The following is a 19,095-nucleotide window of genomic DNA, read 5'->3' on the forward strand; positions in this document are numbered from 1 at the left end:
ACGCAACAATTTGCAATTAAGTTTTAATATAATAATAATACTAGTATTGCATTACCTCACACTTTTTTGTTTAGTGTTAATATAAGTCTTTAATACAGCATATTTTAAAATTTTATATTAACTATACGTAAAAATAAAAAAAACATAACAAGCATTTAAATGTATTTAGTAATATAAATCAGTCAACTTAATTAGAGAAAGAATTACTTTTGTAATGGTGCATTCAGTGCCTCCATCAACATTTTTCGTCTGTAATATATATCTTCCTCTGGAATTGCCTTATAAGAAGAAATTAAGAATTCAATAAAAGCATCATCGGGCGATGATGACGTTTTTTTCTCTTCCATAAAATTACAAATTTTTGAACTCATTTGCAATATTGTAGCCTCTAACTCCCTTGTTTCATCAATCTTTCGTTTTTTTTCTTTAAAGGGAATAACGTTTTCTTTATCTTTCAATATATCTGAAAACTCATATGTATTTATGGACTCCGGCAACTGTGATCTTCCACTGGTACTCGGTTTGGGACAGTTTGTATAACTTCTATAATAAGAGCAATTAGCAACTTTTTGATTCTTGTTAATTAAAAATATTTATTAATGATAAAAATAATCATACTTTCGCCTTTTAATAACGTCATCCAAAAATGACAATTGAGAAAAAAATGCAAACTTTGTTTGCTTCACTGCTCCACTTCCACTAGGACAGTTGTTAATTCTCTTTACATTAGTATATTGGTCTCTTAGGGAGGTACATCTCTTTTGACAGTATTGTGGCGTATACATTTTGTCTGTAAATAAAGGATTAAAAATATCAAAATATTTATGTTTCTAATTGCAATACTATTTTTCAATGTGTTATTAATAATAGTAAATATATATTCACCATGATTAACTTCAATCATAATAGTAGAAATCTCAACCCAAGCATTATTTCTCATAATAGAATCTTTAAAATTAATATTACTCTTATCATACAAATATGGACGTTCTTTAAATAATTCTATCAATAGTTCATCGCCCTTTTTTTCATTAGTAAATATTTCTAGTTCGTCCTCTTCTTCTGCGTATAAAAGACTTTTTGTATATATTTGATGATCACACATCTTAAAATAATTGAAAAATGAAAGAAAATGATTGAATACTTTTAGAAAATAAAGGATTATTTCAATAAATTATTTTTGTATAAATTTATAAAAATAATAAGTAATGAAGTAACTTTTAAACTTACCCTATTTAATATCACAATGCGGTATAATAATAATACTGAGAACAACGTAAAATAACGAAAGCACTTCGCTATTATTTAGTTTTAAATAAATTAAAAATATTTTAACCCAATTTCCATTCGTGTCAACGAATCATGCTTCTCTACAACCAGATTAACTAAAAGTAGCGGTTAGCTGCTTTCTCTTACGTCTTACAGTTTACAGATTTCTCTGCCTTAACTACTTTTACGTCCACGTCAAAAAGCCAACTTCGTATCGTTCATGACGTCATTTTTTTGACGTACGTCTCTACGTCTTCTTCTCTGCTCAAGCCCATACGCTGCATGCATATTAAGGTTGAGTCCCACCAAAACCTGTAAGGTAAAATTTTACCATGCAGGATTGCCAATTTTTCGAAAATACATATGCTGATTGGCTAATTCACAGCAAATTGGCAATCCTACATGGTAAAATTTTACCTTACAGGTTTTGGTCGGACTCACCCTAAGGCCCGATTCCACAAAACTTGTTTAAACTGGATTAAGTTAATTATGCTATATTCTATGTGACATAAAATATAGCAAAATTAACTTAATCCAGTTTAAACAAGGCTTGTGGAACAGGGCCATAGTCGTTACTTATAATTTAAGACCGACTTAAGCATAGGTTATTTTTTTCTTTTACTGTTAGGTGAAAAAGGACAATCGATACTTTAAGTCAGACTTAAATATATTAAGTAACGACTATGAATACCGGATCACGATCCAACCTAACCGCAGGAATGCAACGTCGAAAAAAAAATTACTAGATGGATCAGAGGCTTCCGCGTGAGCTCGATGAGCTCGATCCGATCCGATCAGGAGATTCAGAGGGTTGGTGATGGTTGGTTGGTGATCAGACTGATCAGACAGATTTGGCTACCGCATTGAGGCATTACTGGGAGCTTTCCATCTACGGACGTTTACGTTCGTGATCCGATCCAGTAGTGGGATTCTGTAACTCTTAGCGACAACTTTCGGTATCGTTAAGTCCAGTTACCGACAGAAATCGCTAAGTGCGATTCTGTAACTCAGAGTCAGCGATGATTGTCGCTTGTAATGTCGGTACTGTCGGTAACCTACCGAATCCTACCGAATAAACGTACCTTTCCTTCTTAAGAAAACTCTTAGTACAATCTTAGTTAAGCGACGGAGTTACGAACAATTGAAGTTAATATAAATTGTACTAAACCGAATCATTTAGCTGAGAATTGATATTTCACTGAGTTTTTTATTGAAAGGAAAACTAAAAATATCGTTATAACTTAACAACGACCGAGATAGATGTCGCTAGAGGTTCAACGGTACTAATATAAAATTTATCCGACGAATAACGTTTATAAACCTTTGCTTTTCCTTGCACGCATTCCACCAAAAACTCACAATGCTCGTAATAAATAATATATACCACATCAACTATTATATTGTGAGTGTTTTTGGCCTCAAGTGGGTCAAACCCCTTAACGACAGCTGTCGGTATCGCTAACTACCGACAGTTATCGCTTGCGCTAACGAATGAGCGATTCTGTAACTTTAGCTTTACGACAATAGTCGGTGCAACTCATATTTGTACGATAACGATAAAATTCGTTAAGGTTCTAGGGAAGCTGGTAATATTGGTGTATTAATACCAACCGAAATAGGAATTTTTGTGTTACTTGACTATATCATTTTTGACTATAGCAATTCTTACTATAGCAAAATTATCATATTTTATTTAAAAGAAGTATTAAAACGTAAGTATATTTTAATTAAAATAAGTAGTAAAAATTAATGTTTTAACATTTTTTTGAGTTAGACAATGTACAGTTAGTGCCTGTGTGCTATAGTTAAATAATACAATTAATTCTATATTTGAGAGAAAACCTCTGCATATATATATATATATATATATTTATTTTTAAATATAAAAATTGGAAAAATATTAAATTTTATTTCCTACGATTTTTACTGTAAGCCTTAATTTATAAAGAAAATTTATTGTAAGTACTTTTTTGTGATTTCTAAATATTAATTTAAGAAATATTTGTGACATTTATTATATTTACTTTCTCGGTAAACATCTACCGACGCCTATCACGGTCGTCGTTAAGTTAACGATAGAATTCGGTAGCGACCGCCATTTTTAACACCAATTATCGAAAACTTTGTGTTACAGAATCGCTCTTAGCGATATCTCTCGGTAACTCGATTCAATTACCGAAAGTTGTCGATAACTAGTTACTGAATGCATATAGACGGAAGTTACAGAATCGCTCTTTTCGTTACTGCAAGCGACAACTATCGGTAGTTAGCGATTCCGACAATCATCGCTGGGAAGTTACAGAATCCCAGCACAGATCACGATCCAACCTAGCCACAGGAATGCAATGTCGGAAAAAAAATTACAAGATGGATCAGAGGCTTCCGCGTGAGCTCGATCCGATTCGATCAGGAGATTTAGAGAGTTGGTGATCAGACTGATAAGACAGATTTGGCTACCGCATTGGGGTATTACTGACGTACCAACAGCGAACGGCATTGACGTAATTGAAGTAACAATAACTATTATCCAAAATAAATTTAATTTAAAAATATATAAAAAAGATAAGCTGATATTATAGAAAGTAATTGTATTTAAAATGACATAAGCTTAAGGCATATTTTTGAAAATTCTTTGATATGGATATTGTACAAAGTGATAGAATTAATATTTTGTTTTTATCTTTAGATTTATGAAATAGAATAATGAATAGAAGTTGACAATATAGCATAGGTATATTAATGATATAGAATAAATAATATCTGAAAATATTTGTTTTTTTAATTACTATTTATATGTAACACATATCAGATCCATGTAAAAGTGTAGATTTTACTTGTTATAATAACTTAATTGTATATATATGTTTAACGTATGATACAAAAATAAATTACATTTATAATACTTGAAACGACAGTATAGACTTTGCTAATACATACTATGTGTCAAATAAAAAATTACCCACTTTATACATTTTAGTAATAATTTAAAATTTTTCATTATTTGGAAAGGTTATAAAATTTCTTTCTGAAGTCATATTTGAGCAGTGTCTCCTCTTCACAAGTGCCTTATGAAGAATAAGCATAATTAGTGGAACCAATTTTGTTGAAGGCATATTACACACGTAAAGGGCTACGCATAGGGGAAAACCTTTTACGAAGAGGTGATATGACTATATGAACTACCAGAAATAAGAAAATGTACTATTTATGTCTTCGTAAAAGGTTTTACCTCAGGCGATCTTCCCTTTACATGTATAATATGCTTTCAACAATTGATTCCACTAATTATGCTTATTCTTGATAAGGCAATTGTGAAGAGGAGACACTGCTCAAATATGACTTCAGAAAGAAATTTTATAAGCTTTCCAAATAATAATAAATTTGTAATTATTACTAAACTGTATAAAGTGTGTAATTTTTTATTTGACACATAGTATTAGCAAAGCTTATACTGTCGTTTCAAGTATTATAAATGCTATTTATTTTTTTATCATACATTAAACATATATGTAGAATTAAGTTATTATTATAACAAGTAGAATCTTCACTTTTACATGGATCTGGTATGTGATACATATAAATAGTAATTAAATAAACAAATATTTTCAGATATTATTTATTCTATATCATTAATATACCTATGCTATATTGTCAACTTCTATTCATTATTCTATTTCATAAATCTAAAGAAAAAAATCAATATTAATTGTATCACTTTGTACAATATCCATATCAAAGAATTTTCAAAAATGTGCCTTAAGCTTATGTCATTTTAAATATAATTGCTTTCTATAATATTAGCTTATCTTTTTTATATATTTTTAAATTAAAATTATTTTGGATAATAGTTATTGTCACTTCAATTACATCAATGCCGTTCGCTGTTGGTACGTCAGTAATACCCCAATGCGGTAGCCAAATCTGTCTGATCAGTCTGATCACCAACCCTCTAAGGGTGAGGTTCACCAAGCCCGGCTTGGGGCTAGCCGGGCTAAACTCATACAGCTCATGTAACGGAAACTATACTACTTTAGCCCGAAAGTATACCATATTAGCCCGGCTAGCCATTAACTATCAAGCCGGGCTTGGTGAACCTCACCCTAAATCTCCTGATCGGATCGGATCGAGCTCACGCGGAAGCCTCTGATCCATCTAGTAATTTTTTTTCGACGTTGCATTCCTGCGGTTAGGTTGGATCGTGATCGATCACGAACGTAAACGTCCACAGTAAGCCGACTTGTGCTGCTCTATGGGTGCATTCCAAATTAAGCATGAAGAGCGCATAGAATGTACTGTTTATGTCACATTTATTATAGAATTTAAGTGCTTACTGCGCGCATATGCCTGACTCGGAGGGTGAGATTCACCAAGGCCGGTATTCATAGTCGTTACTTATATTTAAGACCGACTTAAGCATAGGTTATCTTTTTCTATTACTGTTAGGTGAAAAAGGACAATCGATACTTTAAGTCAAACTTAAATACAAGCAACGACTATGAATACCGGCCCAAGTCCGGCTTCGGGCTAGCCGGGCTAAACTCATACAGCACATGTAACGGAAACTACAGGGAGGTTCTCTAACGGCGGCATATAGGAGATTCGTGTTAGTTGACTATAGCGCTCAGGATGATGGTATCTGAGAGCGCTGATTGGTCAATATCATGTAGTGCCAACATGAAATGGTCCGTTACCAATAGATGAATACGAAAAATGAGACCCATCCGCCATTTTGGAGTAGAGAAGTGTTTACATGCTAGTTGTAGAAGAAAAAGGTGTGAAATGGAAAAATGTCAAATAGTGAGGTTACTAAAGTAAAAATGGAAAATAATGAATGGAAAGTTCGAATATTCTTACTTTCCATTCATTATTTTCCATTTTTACTTTAGTAACCTCACTATTTGACATTTTTCCATTTCACGCCTCTTTCTTCTACAACTAGCATGTAAACACTTCTCCACTCCAAAATGGCGGATGGGTTTCATTTTTCGTATTCATCTATTGGTAACGGACCATTTCAAGTTGGCACTACATGATATTGACCAATCAGCGCTCTCAGTTACCATCGTCCTGAGTGCTATAGTCAACTAACACGAATCTCCTATATGCCGCCGTTAGAGATACACCCTGTATACTACTTTAGCCCGAAAGTATACCATATTAGCCCGTCTAGCCTTCAAGCCGGACAGGCCGGACTTGGTGAATCTCACCCGGAATGCACCCTATGTATAATTCATTAGCAAACAAATCGATAGCCGTATGTATACTATACAGCGTAGCATAATTCAAAATGGCGGAGTTGGCAACGCTAAAGTGAACATAGAACAGTCAACAGATCCACACGCGGAAGCAGAGATGAAACGGGAGATTGCTCAATTGCTCATGCGAGGTCCCGAGGCAATCCCTACCGGTAGGCGGCGCGGGTGTTGGCAAACGCGTGTCTCAGGTCCATCGTCCATCTAACCCCTAACGCCATCTATCGGAAGAGACCACGAAGCACGAGCGTTAAGCTTAGAATAGGGTAAAACATATATGCATTGTTGCCAGAAAGCGGAATAAAGAGAGAGCGGAGATATTTTCTCGGACCTCTCTGTCTTTCTCGCTGTTAGCTTCTAGCAGAAGAGTCGAGGCAAAATCTTTCAGTTTCGCTTTGCCGAAAAGCTACCAATATTCGATGTCATTTATATTTGCAGGCCAATGCCTTTATACATGATTTTTTTAGCATATTTATTTATCAGCATTGACTTATTTAAATCAATAATAAATTAAGGAAATGCGTATTTGATATATAATAATTATTTTAACTATAATTTCATCGTTATATTTCGCTTATTTCCGTAAAATCTGCATTTCTTTAGTTTATTATTGATTATTGTAAGTCAATGGCAATTTAAAAAAATTTAATCTTAAAAAAAAAAGAAAAGTACCGATCAGGAATCGAACCCGGACCCACGAGTCGCCACGCGATTACCTTACCGCCTAGACCACGAGGCTTCTTCAGTGCACCGTAAACAGATAGTCTTTTTAAGGGCTTGAAATCTTCTATTGAACCATATAAATAAACGAAGAACCGACATCTTTATTCATTATTATTCTATCATAATGGTACACAAATTAAAGAATAATTATATAATGTAGATTTTCAAAAGCTTTTCCAATAACCAAGAACGGAAACTGCGAGCGTTGATTATTTATCTTCGTTCTTGGCTATTGGAAAAGCTTTTGAAAACTATTCAAAATATAATTATTCCTTAATTTGTGTACCATTATGACAGAATAATAATGAATAAAGCTGTCGGTTGCTCGTTTATTTATATGGTTTAAAAGAAGATTTCAAGCCCTTAAAAAGACTATCTGTTTACGGTGCACTGAAGAAGCCTCGTGGTTTAGGTGGTAAGGTAATCGCGTGGCGATTTGTGGGTCCGGGTTCGATTCCTGAACGGTACTTTTCTTTTTTTTTTTAAGATTAAATTTTTTTTAATGGCCATTGACTTACAATAATCAATAATAAACTAAAGAAATTCAGATTTTACGGAAATAAGCGAAATATAACGATGAAATTATAGTTAAAATAATTATTATATATCAAATACGCATTTCCTTAATTTATTATTGAGTTAAATAAGTCAATGCTGATAAATAAATATGCTGAAAAAATCATGTATAAAGGCATTGGCCTGCAAATATAAATGACATCGAATATTGGTAGATTTTCGGCAAAGCGAAACGGATAGATTTTGCCTCGACTCTTCTGCTAGAAGCTAACAGCGAGAAAGACAGAGAGGTCCGAGAAAATATCTCCGCTCTCTCTTTATTCCGCTTTCTGGCAACAATGCATATATGTTTTACCCTATTCTAAGCTTAATGCTCGTGCTTCGTGGTCTCTTCCGATAGATGGCGTTAGGGGTTAGATGGACCTGAGACACGCGTTTGCCAACACCAGCGCCGCCTACCGGTAGGGATTGCCTCGGGACCTCGCATGAGCAATCTCCCGTTTCATCTCTGGCGGAAGCCTCCTCACCAAATCCGGGTTAATCTAGGATTTTTCTCGAAAGTTGTATTACTGCGACTGTAGTAAACCCTAACCCGGATCAGATCACTGAACGTAAACATCCATAGCTTGTTGTAGTTGTTGTTAGTTGATTTAAGTTGTTTGCAAAAAGAAGGTTAGTTGACTGTCGGTTTCTACTATTTAAAATTATTATTTTCATTAGGTAAATAAAGAATTATATTTTCTTTCTATTAATAATTTAATGGGGAGTTAATTATTATTGACTTTTAATCAAAAAAATTTTAAGCAGAAAATGTCCACAATTTCTAATGAAAAGAAAAAGCCAGTCTGTGTTATTGTTCTTGGAATGGCTGGTTCAGGAAAAACCACATTTGTACAAAGACTTGTTTCTACTTTATATGATAAGGGAAAGCCCTATGTAGTAAATTTAGATCCAGCTTGTAAGGAAGTGCCTTATCCTACAAATATTGGTAATATTTATTGTCATTAATTTTGTATTCCTAAGAAAGTTTAAAAGAAAAATTTGTCTTTTTTTCACAGACATAAGAGATACAGTCAATTACAAAGAAGTTATGAAACAGTACAAACTTGGTCCCAATGGAGGAATAGTTACCACCTTAAATTTATTCTCAACAAAGTTTGATCAGGTCATAGAACTTATTGATAAGGCAGGAAAAGATCATGAATATGTAATTGTAGATACGCCAGGACAAATTGAAGTATTTATGTGGTCAGCCAGTGGGGCAATAATTACAGAAGCACTGGCTTCTCAATTTGCAACAATTATTATTTATGTTTTAGACACAGTTAGAAGTGTCAATCCTATTACTTTCATGTCAAACATGCTGTGTGCTTGCTCTATACTTTATAAAACAAAATTACCCTTAATCGTAGCAATGAATAAGGTAGATGTTTATGGATATAATTAGTTTTTATCTAGCTATAAAACTGATATTTTCCAGATAGACGTTGTTGAAAACAGTTATGCTGTTGACTGGATACAGGATTTTGAAGCCTTCCAAGAAGCTTTAGATCAAGAAACAGGATATATCAGTAACTTGACACGAAGTATGGCTTTAACGTTGGAAGAATTTTATTGTCACTTGCGTAGCTGTGGTGTTTCTGCAGTAACTGGTGATGGAATTGACAGATTTTTTGAACTGGTACAAGAGGCAGTTAAGGAATATGAAACGTAATTATTACAAAGATTATAATTTTTTTGTATTAAAATTTTAAGAAAATTCTAATCATAGCTTTACAGGGAGTATAAAAAAGATTGGGAAACTTTTAAACAGATAAAGGCTGAGCAGAAGGAAAGTGAAGGAAAAGAGCAATTAGAAAAAATTATAAAAGGAGGCAATTTATTGACTACAAATAATTATACTGGAAGGGAGACCTCTTGCATTCATTTAAAGCATTCAGGTCAGGAATCCAGCGATGATGAAGAAGGAGTAGAAAATACTTTTGATGGAGAGAATGAAAATGAAAAAATGGAAGCTGAATCTTTCAAGAAATTTTTAAATAGGCATAAAGGAGAACAAGGAAAACAAGCTAAAAAATCTAATTTACCTAGTACTAGCAAAGATACCTGATTTTTATTACTATAATAAAATGCTTAATGCGTAATGTATTCAGTATTGTAAAATAAAAATTTTATTTTTCTCTTTTTTTTAAATTTAGCATTGTTTTATTTCTTCCTGACGATGAAAACGCAGTTTTAATAATGTTCAATTAAAATAACTCGTTTTGATTGGTCATAATGGTTAGCTTTTATTTTTTTCGTGAAGAGCGGGTAGGTGAGCTTTTCGGCTTCTAATACAATCCTATATACATACATATGTATAGGCTGCGGTCCGATAAATGCATACAATGCACACTTTCGGTGTCAGTCTTTGGCCCAATAATCCTGTCGTTGACAAGGGGAAGCGGAAAGCAGAGGGGCGAGGGGATATCTACTAATATCTAGGGAGTTTCTCCGTAGCTGTCAAATGGCGCGGTTAACTTTCGTTTTTGTATTGTAGACAAAAGTAATTTTTTCGGAAAACGATTGCGGAAAAGAAGAAAGGATTTTAATACATAACAGAGAAGAAAAAATATATCAGATGAGTATAAGTTAATAACAAAAAATGAAAATTATTGTGAATTTATAAGCAAATATATACTTTGTGGTTATTTTATTTCTGTTACAGGCTAAATCCTATTCTTCATGAGTTTAAATCGCAGGAAAGAAATACTTAAAGAACGATGAATGAAAAAGGACTAATTTATAAAGCATTTCTCAGTGACCCAGTGATTTCAATAATTGTGACATAATGTTGTAATAGTGAATGTGTAAGCGATTACTGTCTATACAAAGAAATTTTATTATAAAACAATAATGATGTATGATAATGTTGTGATTGCTATTATTAAAAATTAAAGCTAGTTCAATTAAAATTTATTATTTTAATTTCTTCCTTATCCCCACAAATTCTATACGTACATAGTAATTACATATTCTTGTAGAACCTATCTTTAAGCTACTCTAACTAAATTTAAACATTTCGTTTAATAAAAGTCAAATGCGAACCAAATTGCAAAAACGGGCTTCTTTATGACAAGATGCCAATTCTAACGAGTCAATCGAGCTTAAAAAAACTCAAATCGGATAAAGAATAACGCTGTACCACTGTCCCGGGTTCTTGAAGTGGAAATAACCAAAAGTAACCTCTCTTCAAGAACGCGGCACAATGGTACAGCGTTATTTTTCAACTAATTTGAGTGTTTTTAAGTTCGTTTGACTCGTTAGGACTGGCACATTATCCTACAAATGCTCGATTGTTCAATTTGCTTCGCATTTGAATTATATTAACTTAACGGGATCCCTCACGCCTACTTTATCGACAGTTAAAGTAAATAAACAATTAGTTTAATAAAATTCAAATGCGAAGCAAATTGAACAATCGGGCGTTTGTTGGACAATGTGCCAGTCCTAACGAGTCAAACGAACTTAAAAACACTCAAATTAGTTGAAAAATAACGCTGTATTATTATGCCGTGTTCTTGAAGAGAGGTTACTTTTGGTTATTTCCACTTCAAGAACGCGGGACAGTGGTACAGCGTTATTCTTCATCCGATTTGAGTTTTTTTAAGCTCGATTGACTCGTTAGAATTGGCACCTTGTCATAAAGAAGCCCGTTTTTGCAATTTGCTTCGCTTTTAACTTTTATTAAACGAATTGTTTATTGACTTGTACTGTCGGTAAAGCACGCGTGAGGGATCCCGTTAAGCGGCCATTTTTATCACGATTCGATTAGTGAGTGTTGCGATGCCGTGAACACACTTCATCTCACTCCCCAGATCACTATACACAAGTGTAAAAAAAATAGTTTCTTCTTTATATTTGTCCATTTACCCTAACACCTGGTCAAAAATCAAGATTTTAAAGATAAATTTGTTAAAATCATGTAAATAAATCTAATCTTTTAATTAGATTGGACCGTTATTATTAGAAAGACTTAACATTGTAAAAGGTAAGAATACATGAGGATTTTTTAATTTTTTACTCTTTTTGACCTTTAAAAAATCCTATAACTGGTTATGATCATGAGTCCTCTAACGGACTCTAACCTCTTTATAAAACCTCGCTAGTCGCTTGATCGAAGATACATACATTAGCCATGGCCCGCCCATTGCCAACTGTTCATTTTATGTGAAAATTTACATTATTATTTGTTATATGTAAATTGTTATGTTTACCGAATGGAAATACACAGGAGTGTTGTATTTGCATCTTTAACTTTGTAAATGTTTAAAATTGATTTTAATCACTTAAGGTATTTTCCTTTACGTTAAGTGATATTGACATAATATATAGTGTTTAAAATTATGGTTTATTAATTTAGAGTAAATATTAGTAAGTGCTGTTATAAAATATATATATATATACATCAGAGTTTATTGTACAATATTGAATTTTCATAGTATCTAATGAATGTTAGAAGCCATAAATATCTATTGATGTTATTTTCAGGGCAAGGACTACTATAATCGTAGAAAAATGTTAAGATCACTAAAACTGAGAAAAGCCCTTACAAAGGTCAATCAGAAGCCTTATTTAAGATGTCAAGATTTCCATGTCTCAATAAACATTCAACAACTATCAGCAAATATTAAAACACCTACTATTAATAATAAACTAGATAAGTTTCAGAAAAATGAGGTTATAGAAGGTTTTGTTGTAAACGAGGTTGCAGAAGTAGAAGACATGAATCTTACTGCTATAAAGTTAACACACATAAATACAGGAGCACAGTATTTGCATCTATCAAGAGACGATAGCAACAATGTATTTTCCATCAATTTTCGCACAACGCCAATGGATTCCACTGGTTTGCCACATATTTTGGAGCACACCACTCTATGCGGTAGTGAAAAATATCCTTGCAGAGATCCATTTTTTAAAATGCTTAGAAGATCTCTAGCAACTTTTATGAATGCTATGACTGGCCCTGATTACACTCTTTATCCATTTTCAACACAAAATTTTAAAGACTTTCAAAATCTACAATCTGTTTATTTAGATTCTGTTTTCAAGCCAAATTTGAGAGAAATGGATTTCAGACAAGAGGGTTGGAGACTGGAACATAGCGAAGTAGCTGATAAATCATCACCGATTATTTTTAAGGGTGTTGTTTTTAATGAAATGAAAGGAGTTTTTAATCAGAATAGTGCAATTTTTGGTGAAAAACTGTTAAATTCTCTTCTCCCTAGCCATACCTACTCTGTCATATCGGGTGGAGATCCTTTGGTTATTCCTAATTTGCAATATAAAGACTTGGTGGATTTCCATGCAAATTATTATCATCCATCAAATTCGCGTTTCTTTTCTTATGGAAACTTTCCTCTAGAGGAACATCTTAAACTTATCAATGATCGGTACCTGAATTCATGCAGTAGAGTAGATATTAGTCAAACAGAAGTACCTCCTGAGAAAAGATGGACGAAATCTAGAAAGGAGCACATTTATTGTAGCTTTGATCCAATGATCGCAGATCCAAAGAGACAAGGATCCATAGCAATTGCTCAACTATGTAACGATATCACCGATGTACAGGAAACATTTGAAATTTATGTATTATCTCAGTTGTTACTGAAAGGTCCAAACTCAGCATTTTACAAAACTCTGGTGGACTCAAATATTGGAAGCGGATTTGGCCCGATTACGGGCTTCGAATCTCAATGCAAGGACACCATGTTCGTGGTTAGTCTACAAGGAGTTAAACCGGAAGATTTTGAGAGAGTTGAAGAGATTTATAACGAAACTGTGGATGACGTGATTGACAAAGGATTTGAAAAAGAACGAATTGATGCTATTTTACATAGCATCGAATTAAGTATTAAGCATCAGTCTTCAAATTTCGGATTAAATTTGCTATTTAATTTGACTCCTCTGTGGAATCATAACGGAGACCTTGTGGAATCGATGAGAATCAATAGAGCGGTGAAAAATCTGATTTACAAGCTGAAAGAAAGTCCCGATTACTTTGAGAAATTAGTGAGAATTTATCTGAAGGATAATTGTCATCGATTAACGTTGACGATGTCTCCTAAAGAAAATTACCATGAGGAAAAGCAACTAGCCGAAGATAACTTGCTCGAGGCTAAATTGAACGGTCTGTCGAAGGAGGAGAGGGAGAAAATTTTCGAGGATGGTATGAGGTTACTGACGGAACAGCAGAAGCAAGACGATGCCAGCGTTTTGCCAACTTTGAAAATAGAAGATCTGAAGGCTGATGTGGAAAGGTATGAACTAACCGACACGTGCGTCTCCGGCGTTCCGGTACAACTGTCGGTTCAACCGACGAATGGAATCTGTTATTACAGAGGGATCCTAGATACGAAACATCTATCTTCAGACTCGAAGAAACTTCTGCCGATATTCAATAGCGTTTTAGCTAAGATGGGCACGAAAAACTATGATTACAGAAGCTTCGACCAGTTGATAGAATCGAAAACCGGTGGGTTATCTATCTGCAATCACGTGGCGGAAAGCAAAGACGGTAATTCTGAATACAAGGAGGGAATCTTTATTGAGTCGTTCGCTTTGGATCGAAATGTCGAGGATATGTGGAAAATTTGGGTGGAATTGTTTAATAATGCGAGGCTGACGGATCTGCGACGGTTCGAAACTTTGGTGAAAATGGAAGCAGCTCGCGTGGTCGACGGAATCGCTGGTTCCGGACACATGTACGCGATGAGCACTGCTGCCAGCTTGGTCTCTCCGATCACCAGATTTAAAGAGTCTTTATCCGGAATGGAATTTGTCAATCGATTAAAATCGATAGCTCGAAGGAAGGATTTATCGACCTTGTTGGAGCAAATGCAGCAGATCTCGCAGCTCGTTCTCAACAGAAACCTCCTAAGGTCGGCGATCAATTTCTCTTCGGATAACAAGGATGATATCTTGAAGAGCCTCGACTCGTTTTATGGCTCGTTAGAGGAGGTGGATAACGCGAGTTGTGGGAGTAAACAGGAAGGTAGCTCCTCGACCGATGTTACCACTCAAAATGCCATACATCATGTATTGCCTTATACAGTGAATTATACGTCGAAAGCGATCGCGACTGTTCCGTTGATGCATCCCGACTACGCAGCCTTAAGGGTACTCTCCAAGCTGGTAACGTCTATGTATTTGCATCCTGAGATTCGCGAGAAGGGCGGAGCTTATGGTGGAGGAGCAAAACTGACGACTGAGGGAGTCTTTGCATTTTACTCCTACAGGGACCCCAATTCTACCCGTACGCTCGATATATTTGATAAGACCCATGAATTCCTCGCCCACTATAGTTTCCCTCAAGTCGATATCGACGAGGCGAAATTAGGGATCTTTCAGCAGGTAGATGCTCCGGTTGCGCCCGGAAATCGAGGACTGAGCAAATTTACCCTTGGTTTGACTTACGACGACATTCAGTTGCACAGAGAGCGACTCAGGGCTGTCACCAAGGAGCAGCTGATCGACGTTGCGGAAAGGTATTTGAAAGACGAACAGCAACAGCAGGGAAGTAGGTTGATTGGCAGATGTCTCATTGGCCCAAAAAATGCAGACATCTTAACGAGAAAGGCCGAAAACTGGAAGATAGTGGAGCAACGGGAGGAGGAAGCGAGCTAAGGAATCTTGTTCGCGATGAAGCTAACGGACGATTCGAACTATTCATCTTCATCCCTGCAAAAAATTAGCATTACCTACAAGTATTCTTCTCTCCCCCGTTCGATCTTTGAAGCAGAAATCTCTGTTCACAGCTCTGTGACAAAAATGAACGCGAACGTCTCTTCCCTTCCAGTTGATCCAACGATTTGACAGCTTAGCTCGATCCATCAAACGTAACGCCAGTAGTTTACCAAAAAAGCACAAAAGCTTCGATCGCCATTCAAAATTTTAATATATTCGATTTTCATGTATAAACAAATTTTCTTTAAATAAACTTGTTATAATTATTGTTAAACATCATACTCCTTGAATTTACACTTCTGGCTTCTGTCTCTGCCCATATATTAGAAAATTTAAACGTTTCGAGACCCCTGATTGATAACGCACAATCTTCAGTGGATATGCTCTGAGAGCGTTTCAATGATCATAACCTCAGGATATTTTTCTGACACTCCAATGATAGATGCTGTTTCTTTGATTCAACGCGGTTATATACCTAATATATTGTATATTGCCCCTATTATTATTATTATTATTATTATTACCATCACCATCTTCTTCTTTTACAGGAAATGCTTCGGTCGAACGATACTCCCGTAAACTCTGAATATTTCTCCAAAGCTATTGAATTCTTTCATGAAATGCGATGGCTGTACAGTGTTCCACTGACGGAAATATTGGTTTGCGACTCATTCGAGGCTTTTCCAGAAGGCTGGCTGAACGTTCTAGAGAAATTAGATAATCAGAGTTTAAATCACTTTGTCTCGGAAAAAATTATTCCATCCGATTGGCCAGAGTCGTTAAAAAACTTTGTCAAGAAATGTAGGGAGATGGATGGATTGTCAGAGAGCATTCCTTCGGTAAACGTGGATATCCCAAAAAATTTTACAAGGGGGCTGTCAGGAAAAAAGAAGCATGAGATTATGCACTTGTCTCATTTGATAAACGAGCAATGCAAAAATGAAAACATTCATTTGATTATTGATTTTGGTGCAGGACTGGTAAGCGTTTCTCATTATTCCACTGTCAACTCTCCAGTATAATATTTTAACAAGGAAAAGAAATATTTCAGGGATACGTATGTCAATTACTGCACTATCTCTATGGCTACAAAGTACTTGGATTGGAAGCGAATGAGCAGAACGTAAAAACTGCTAGAATTAGACAAACCAAGTATTATCCCGAGTCGTTGGATCACGTAAAATATGCCCACTGCCAATTAAAAAGTAGCTCTTTGCCAATCATAGATGCAATCTTGCAGCGAGAATTTCCTCGAGCTACGAGTGTCTGCTGCGTTGGTTTACACGCTTGCGGAGATCTTAGTATTTACGCTTCTGACATCTTTTCCAAAATGCCAATAGCTCGGTGTTTAATTTTAGTTTCTTGTTGCTACCATAAATTGTCGACATTGGAGAACAGTGATTCTCAACGACAATATTTTACAAATTTTCCAATTTCATCGATTTTTCGAAACTCTATAAAGAAAGCAAATATGGATGTGAGCACCTTCTTGAAAATTCCATTTTTAAGATTAGCCTGTCAAGAACCCACTGACAGATGGAAAGATATTTCGGAGGAATCTCATTCCAAGCATTCCTTTTATGCACTTGCCAGAGCTACATTGCAATTATATGCAAACCAATGTAAGAAAAACAAAATAATAATCATTTATATCAATAATTTATTACGTCATTATTACAAAATTATTTTAATTTTAAAACTTATCTTAGGTGGTTGTATTCTCAAGAAGAAGGCTCGAAAAGGTACAAGAAAGTCCCAATGCTTGACCATAGAGACATATATCAGAGACTCCTTGTCCAGATATACATTTCAACATATCGAGCAGGAATCATCGTCCGTCAATAGCGATACGCATTTCAAGAGACTTTTACATTTGTGGGAAGAACAGAAAAGTAAACTAAAGACTGCTGAAATTTATACAGGACTCCAGCTAATGCTCCAAGGAGCAGCAGAGTCGTTGGTATTGAATGATCGATTCTGTTGGTTAAATGAGAGAAATTTACTGAATAGTATTGTACCAGTTATGAACAAATCGCTATCACCCCGCTCACACGCACTGATATCTCAAAGGATGATTATTTAGTCAGTCGTTATAACAACTGTTTTTATTAACATTATTTATATTTATTATACTTCTATGGTGTTTTACATTGCTCCAAAGGAATCTCTATCTTCCATAAGGATGAATTTGGGATGCAGCCTTAATGTTGGTTTTAATAGTACTAGGAGCTTTACCCATTTGAACTGGAACAATTATAATCGTTTCAATTTCTGCATCTATTTCAAAGTTTTGAGAAATCAAATAAATTTTATAAAATGTCTTACCCAGAGGACTCTGATTAGGCGTTTGTTGTTGATTCCCGGGCCTTCCTACCATCATACTACTAGCTACTGAATTTACACCAGGCTGAACCATTTGAATAGAATCAGACTGAAATGTATATAGGTTTATTTAAAGTGCTCCTTCAAAGTCTTTGACTAAAATTTCTAAACATTTATTGCTGTACCTTCAACCCTTTTCCCATTCCTACAGCTGCGACTAATGAATGTGTATCGGATGCACTGCTAGTTTGTGCCTGAGCAGTTCTAGAACCAGCTTCACTTTCCCATTCTTCTCGAGTCTTATTAGCAATGTCCCAGACATGATTAATTACTTTGGTATACTGAGCTACTTGTTTCTGAAATGGTCAAGAATTCATTAACAATGAATTAAACATATCGATCAAACAGTTCCATTGATTCAATGGGCTAAGATTTTTATCCAGTTAACTAGCAATAGCTTACATTGTAGTCCTAGCCGTTGTTTAGTCAGCATTTTGACAGAGAAATAAAATAGCTTAAGTTATTGATACAAACCCTCCTCTCAATGATTTACATATTTGCATAAAACAATCTAATTTTCATTATAGGATAAAATTTATATTAACTTCCTTACATGCGAGGTTTCATAGTTTAAGTTGGCTGCTTTAGCTTCCAGCTGCAACATCTTTTGTTCTGCCTGGGGTTCTGGTTTAGTTCTTAAGTAATCCGGTACCAGATCGTGGAGAAACGTTGAAATTCTACCCTCGGTAAGTCGAAGTAGCTCTTCGTCCTTATCTGGACTTAGACGGAGTGGTAGAATGGTCAGACTCTTCAGATTTGGCGCCTTGTCATGACTCAGTATTTTTGACAAACTGGTTAACTGTATTTTAACAAGCATTAACGATTGATTGTTTGATGATGTATCATTACGAAAACATAAAATACACTTACGTGGCCAGAAATTAAAGCAAAATTGTCGAGAAAATTCGGCCAATTTAAAGTTTCAAACTCATTCTCCAATTTAAATATCATTGCAGCAATAGCACTCTTTAAATCATTCACTCGCATGATTATTGCTTCTAAAGCTGAATCTAATTGTTTTTCTTCCCTCTGCATTTTCATGCAAGTTTATCATTAAAGGTATATGATTACACTTGTTGCTCGTTGTTAGCAGTTGTTACTGTTAGGGTGAGATTCACCAAGTCCGGCTTGTGGCCATTTTCCCCAGGAGCAGAAAATATGAAGGCCAATAGAGGGTGCGTTCCGAGTCACGCATATGCGCGCAGTAAGCACTTAAATTCTATAA

The 19,095-nt window shown here is 34.9% G+C and overlaps 5 protein-coding genes across 10 annotated transcripts; 3 read left to right on the plus strand and 2 right to left on the minus strand.

Annotated features, from left to right (window-relative positions):
- Positions 1-63: 63 nt before the first annotated feature.
- On the minus strand, positions 64-1,352 carry LOC136785032 (uncharacterized). Of its 2 annotated transcripts, none has more exons than XM_066746024.1 (4): positions 1,231-1,352; positions 886-1,105; positions 619-790; positions 64-540 (listed from the first exon to the last, which is right to left on the minus strand). In XM_066746024.1, exons 2-4 carry the CDS (start codon positions 1,103-1,105, stop codon positions 204-206), a joined length of 729 nt encoding a protein of 242 aa, XP_066602121.1. In that variant the 5' UTR covers positions 1,231-1,352; the 3' UTR covers positions 64-203. The 2 variants fall into 2 exon arrangements, with proteins under 2 accessions (XP_066602121.1, XP_066602120.1); XM_066746023.1 differs by having other exon boundaries at positions 64-543.
- A 6,888-nt stretch (positions 1,353-8,240) lies between these two features.
- Positions 8,241-10,080, plus strand: LOC136785013 (GPN-loop GTPase 1-like). Of its 3 annotated transcripts, none has more exons than XM_066745991.1 (5): positions 8,241-8,480; positions 8,565-8,748; positions 8,819-9,183; positions 9,241-9,470; positions 9,540-10,080. In XM_066745991.1, the coding sequence occupies exons 2-5, from the start codon at positions 8,571-8,573 to the stop codon at positions 9,868-9,870; spliced, it is 1,104 nt and encodes a 367-aa protein (XP_066602088.1). In that variant the 5' UTR covers positions 8,241-8,480; positions 8,565-8,570; the 3' UTR covers positions 9,871-10,080. The 3 variants fall into 3 exon arrangements, with proteins under 3 accessions (XP_066602088.1, XP_066602087.1, XP_066602086.1); XM_066745990.1 differs by having other exon boundaries at positions 8,241-8,432; positions 8,568-8,748; positions 9,540-10,078; XM_066745989.1 differs by having other exon boundaries at positions 8,568-8,748; positions 9,540-9,974.
- Positions 10,081-11,572: 1,492 nt separating this feature from the next.
- LOC136785021 (methyltransferase-like protein 25B) lies at positions 11,573-17,571 on the plus strand. Of its 2 annotated transcripts, none has more exons than XM_066746005.1 (4): positions 11,573-11,790; positions 16,037-16,468; positions 16,540-17,110; positions 17,198-17,571. In XM_066746005.1, exons 2-4 carry the CDS (start codon positions 16,040-16,042, stop codon positions 17,569-17,571), a joined length of 1,374 nt encoding a protein of 457 aa, XP_066602102.1. In that variant the 5' UTR covers positions 11,573-11,790; positions 16,037-16,039. The 2 variants fall into 2 exon arrangements, with proteins under 2 accessions (XP_066602102.1, XP_066602103.1); XM_066746006.1 differs by lacking the exon at positions 11,573-11,790 and adding an exon at positions 15,827-15,954.
- LOC136785017 (presequence protease, mitochondrial-like) lies at positions 11,928-15,732 on the plus strand. 2 transcript variants are annotated; one of them, XM_066746001.1, is made up of 2 exons: positions 11,928-12,173; positions 12,291-15,732. In XM_066746001.1, exon 2 carries the CDS (start codon positions 12,318-12,320, stop codon positions 15,426-15,428), a length of 3,111 nt encoding a protein of 1,036 aa, XP_066602098.1. In that variant the 5' UTR covers positions 11,928-12,173; positions 12,291-12,317; the 3' UTR covers positions 15,429-15,732. The 2 variants fall into 2 exon arrangements, with proteins under 2 accessions (XP_066602098.1, XP_066602097.1); XM_066746000.1 differs by having other exon boundaries at positions 11,929-12,093.
- On the minus strand, positions 17,519-19,030 carry LOC136785025 (mediator of RNA polymerase II transcription subunit 8-like). Its single transcript, XM_066746015.1, has 5 exons — positions 18,741-19,030; positions 18,424-18,669; positions 17,996-18,166; positions 17,814-17,919; positions 17,519-17,732 (listed from the first exon to the last, which is right to left on the minus strand). Exons 1-5 carry the CDS (start codon positions 18,909-18,911, stop codon positions 17,656-17,658), a joined length of 771 nt encoding a protein of 256 aa, XP_066602112.1. The 5' UTR covers positions 18,912-19,030; the 3' UTR covers positions 17,519-17,655.
- Positions 19,031-19,095: the final 65 nt, after the last annotated feature.

This window comes from Prorops nasuta, unplaced genomic scaffold (genome assembly GCF_024137725.1).
Source record: "Prorops nasuta isolate Cenicafe-Biocafe unplaced genomic scaffold, Cenicafe_Pnas_1.2 PNAS00132, whole genome shotgun sequence".
NCBI lineage: Eukaryota > Metazoa > Arthropoda > Insecta > Hymenoptera > Bethylidae > Prorops > Prorops nasuta.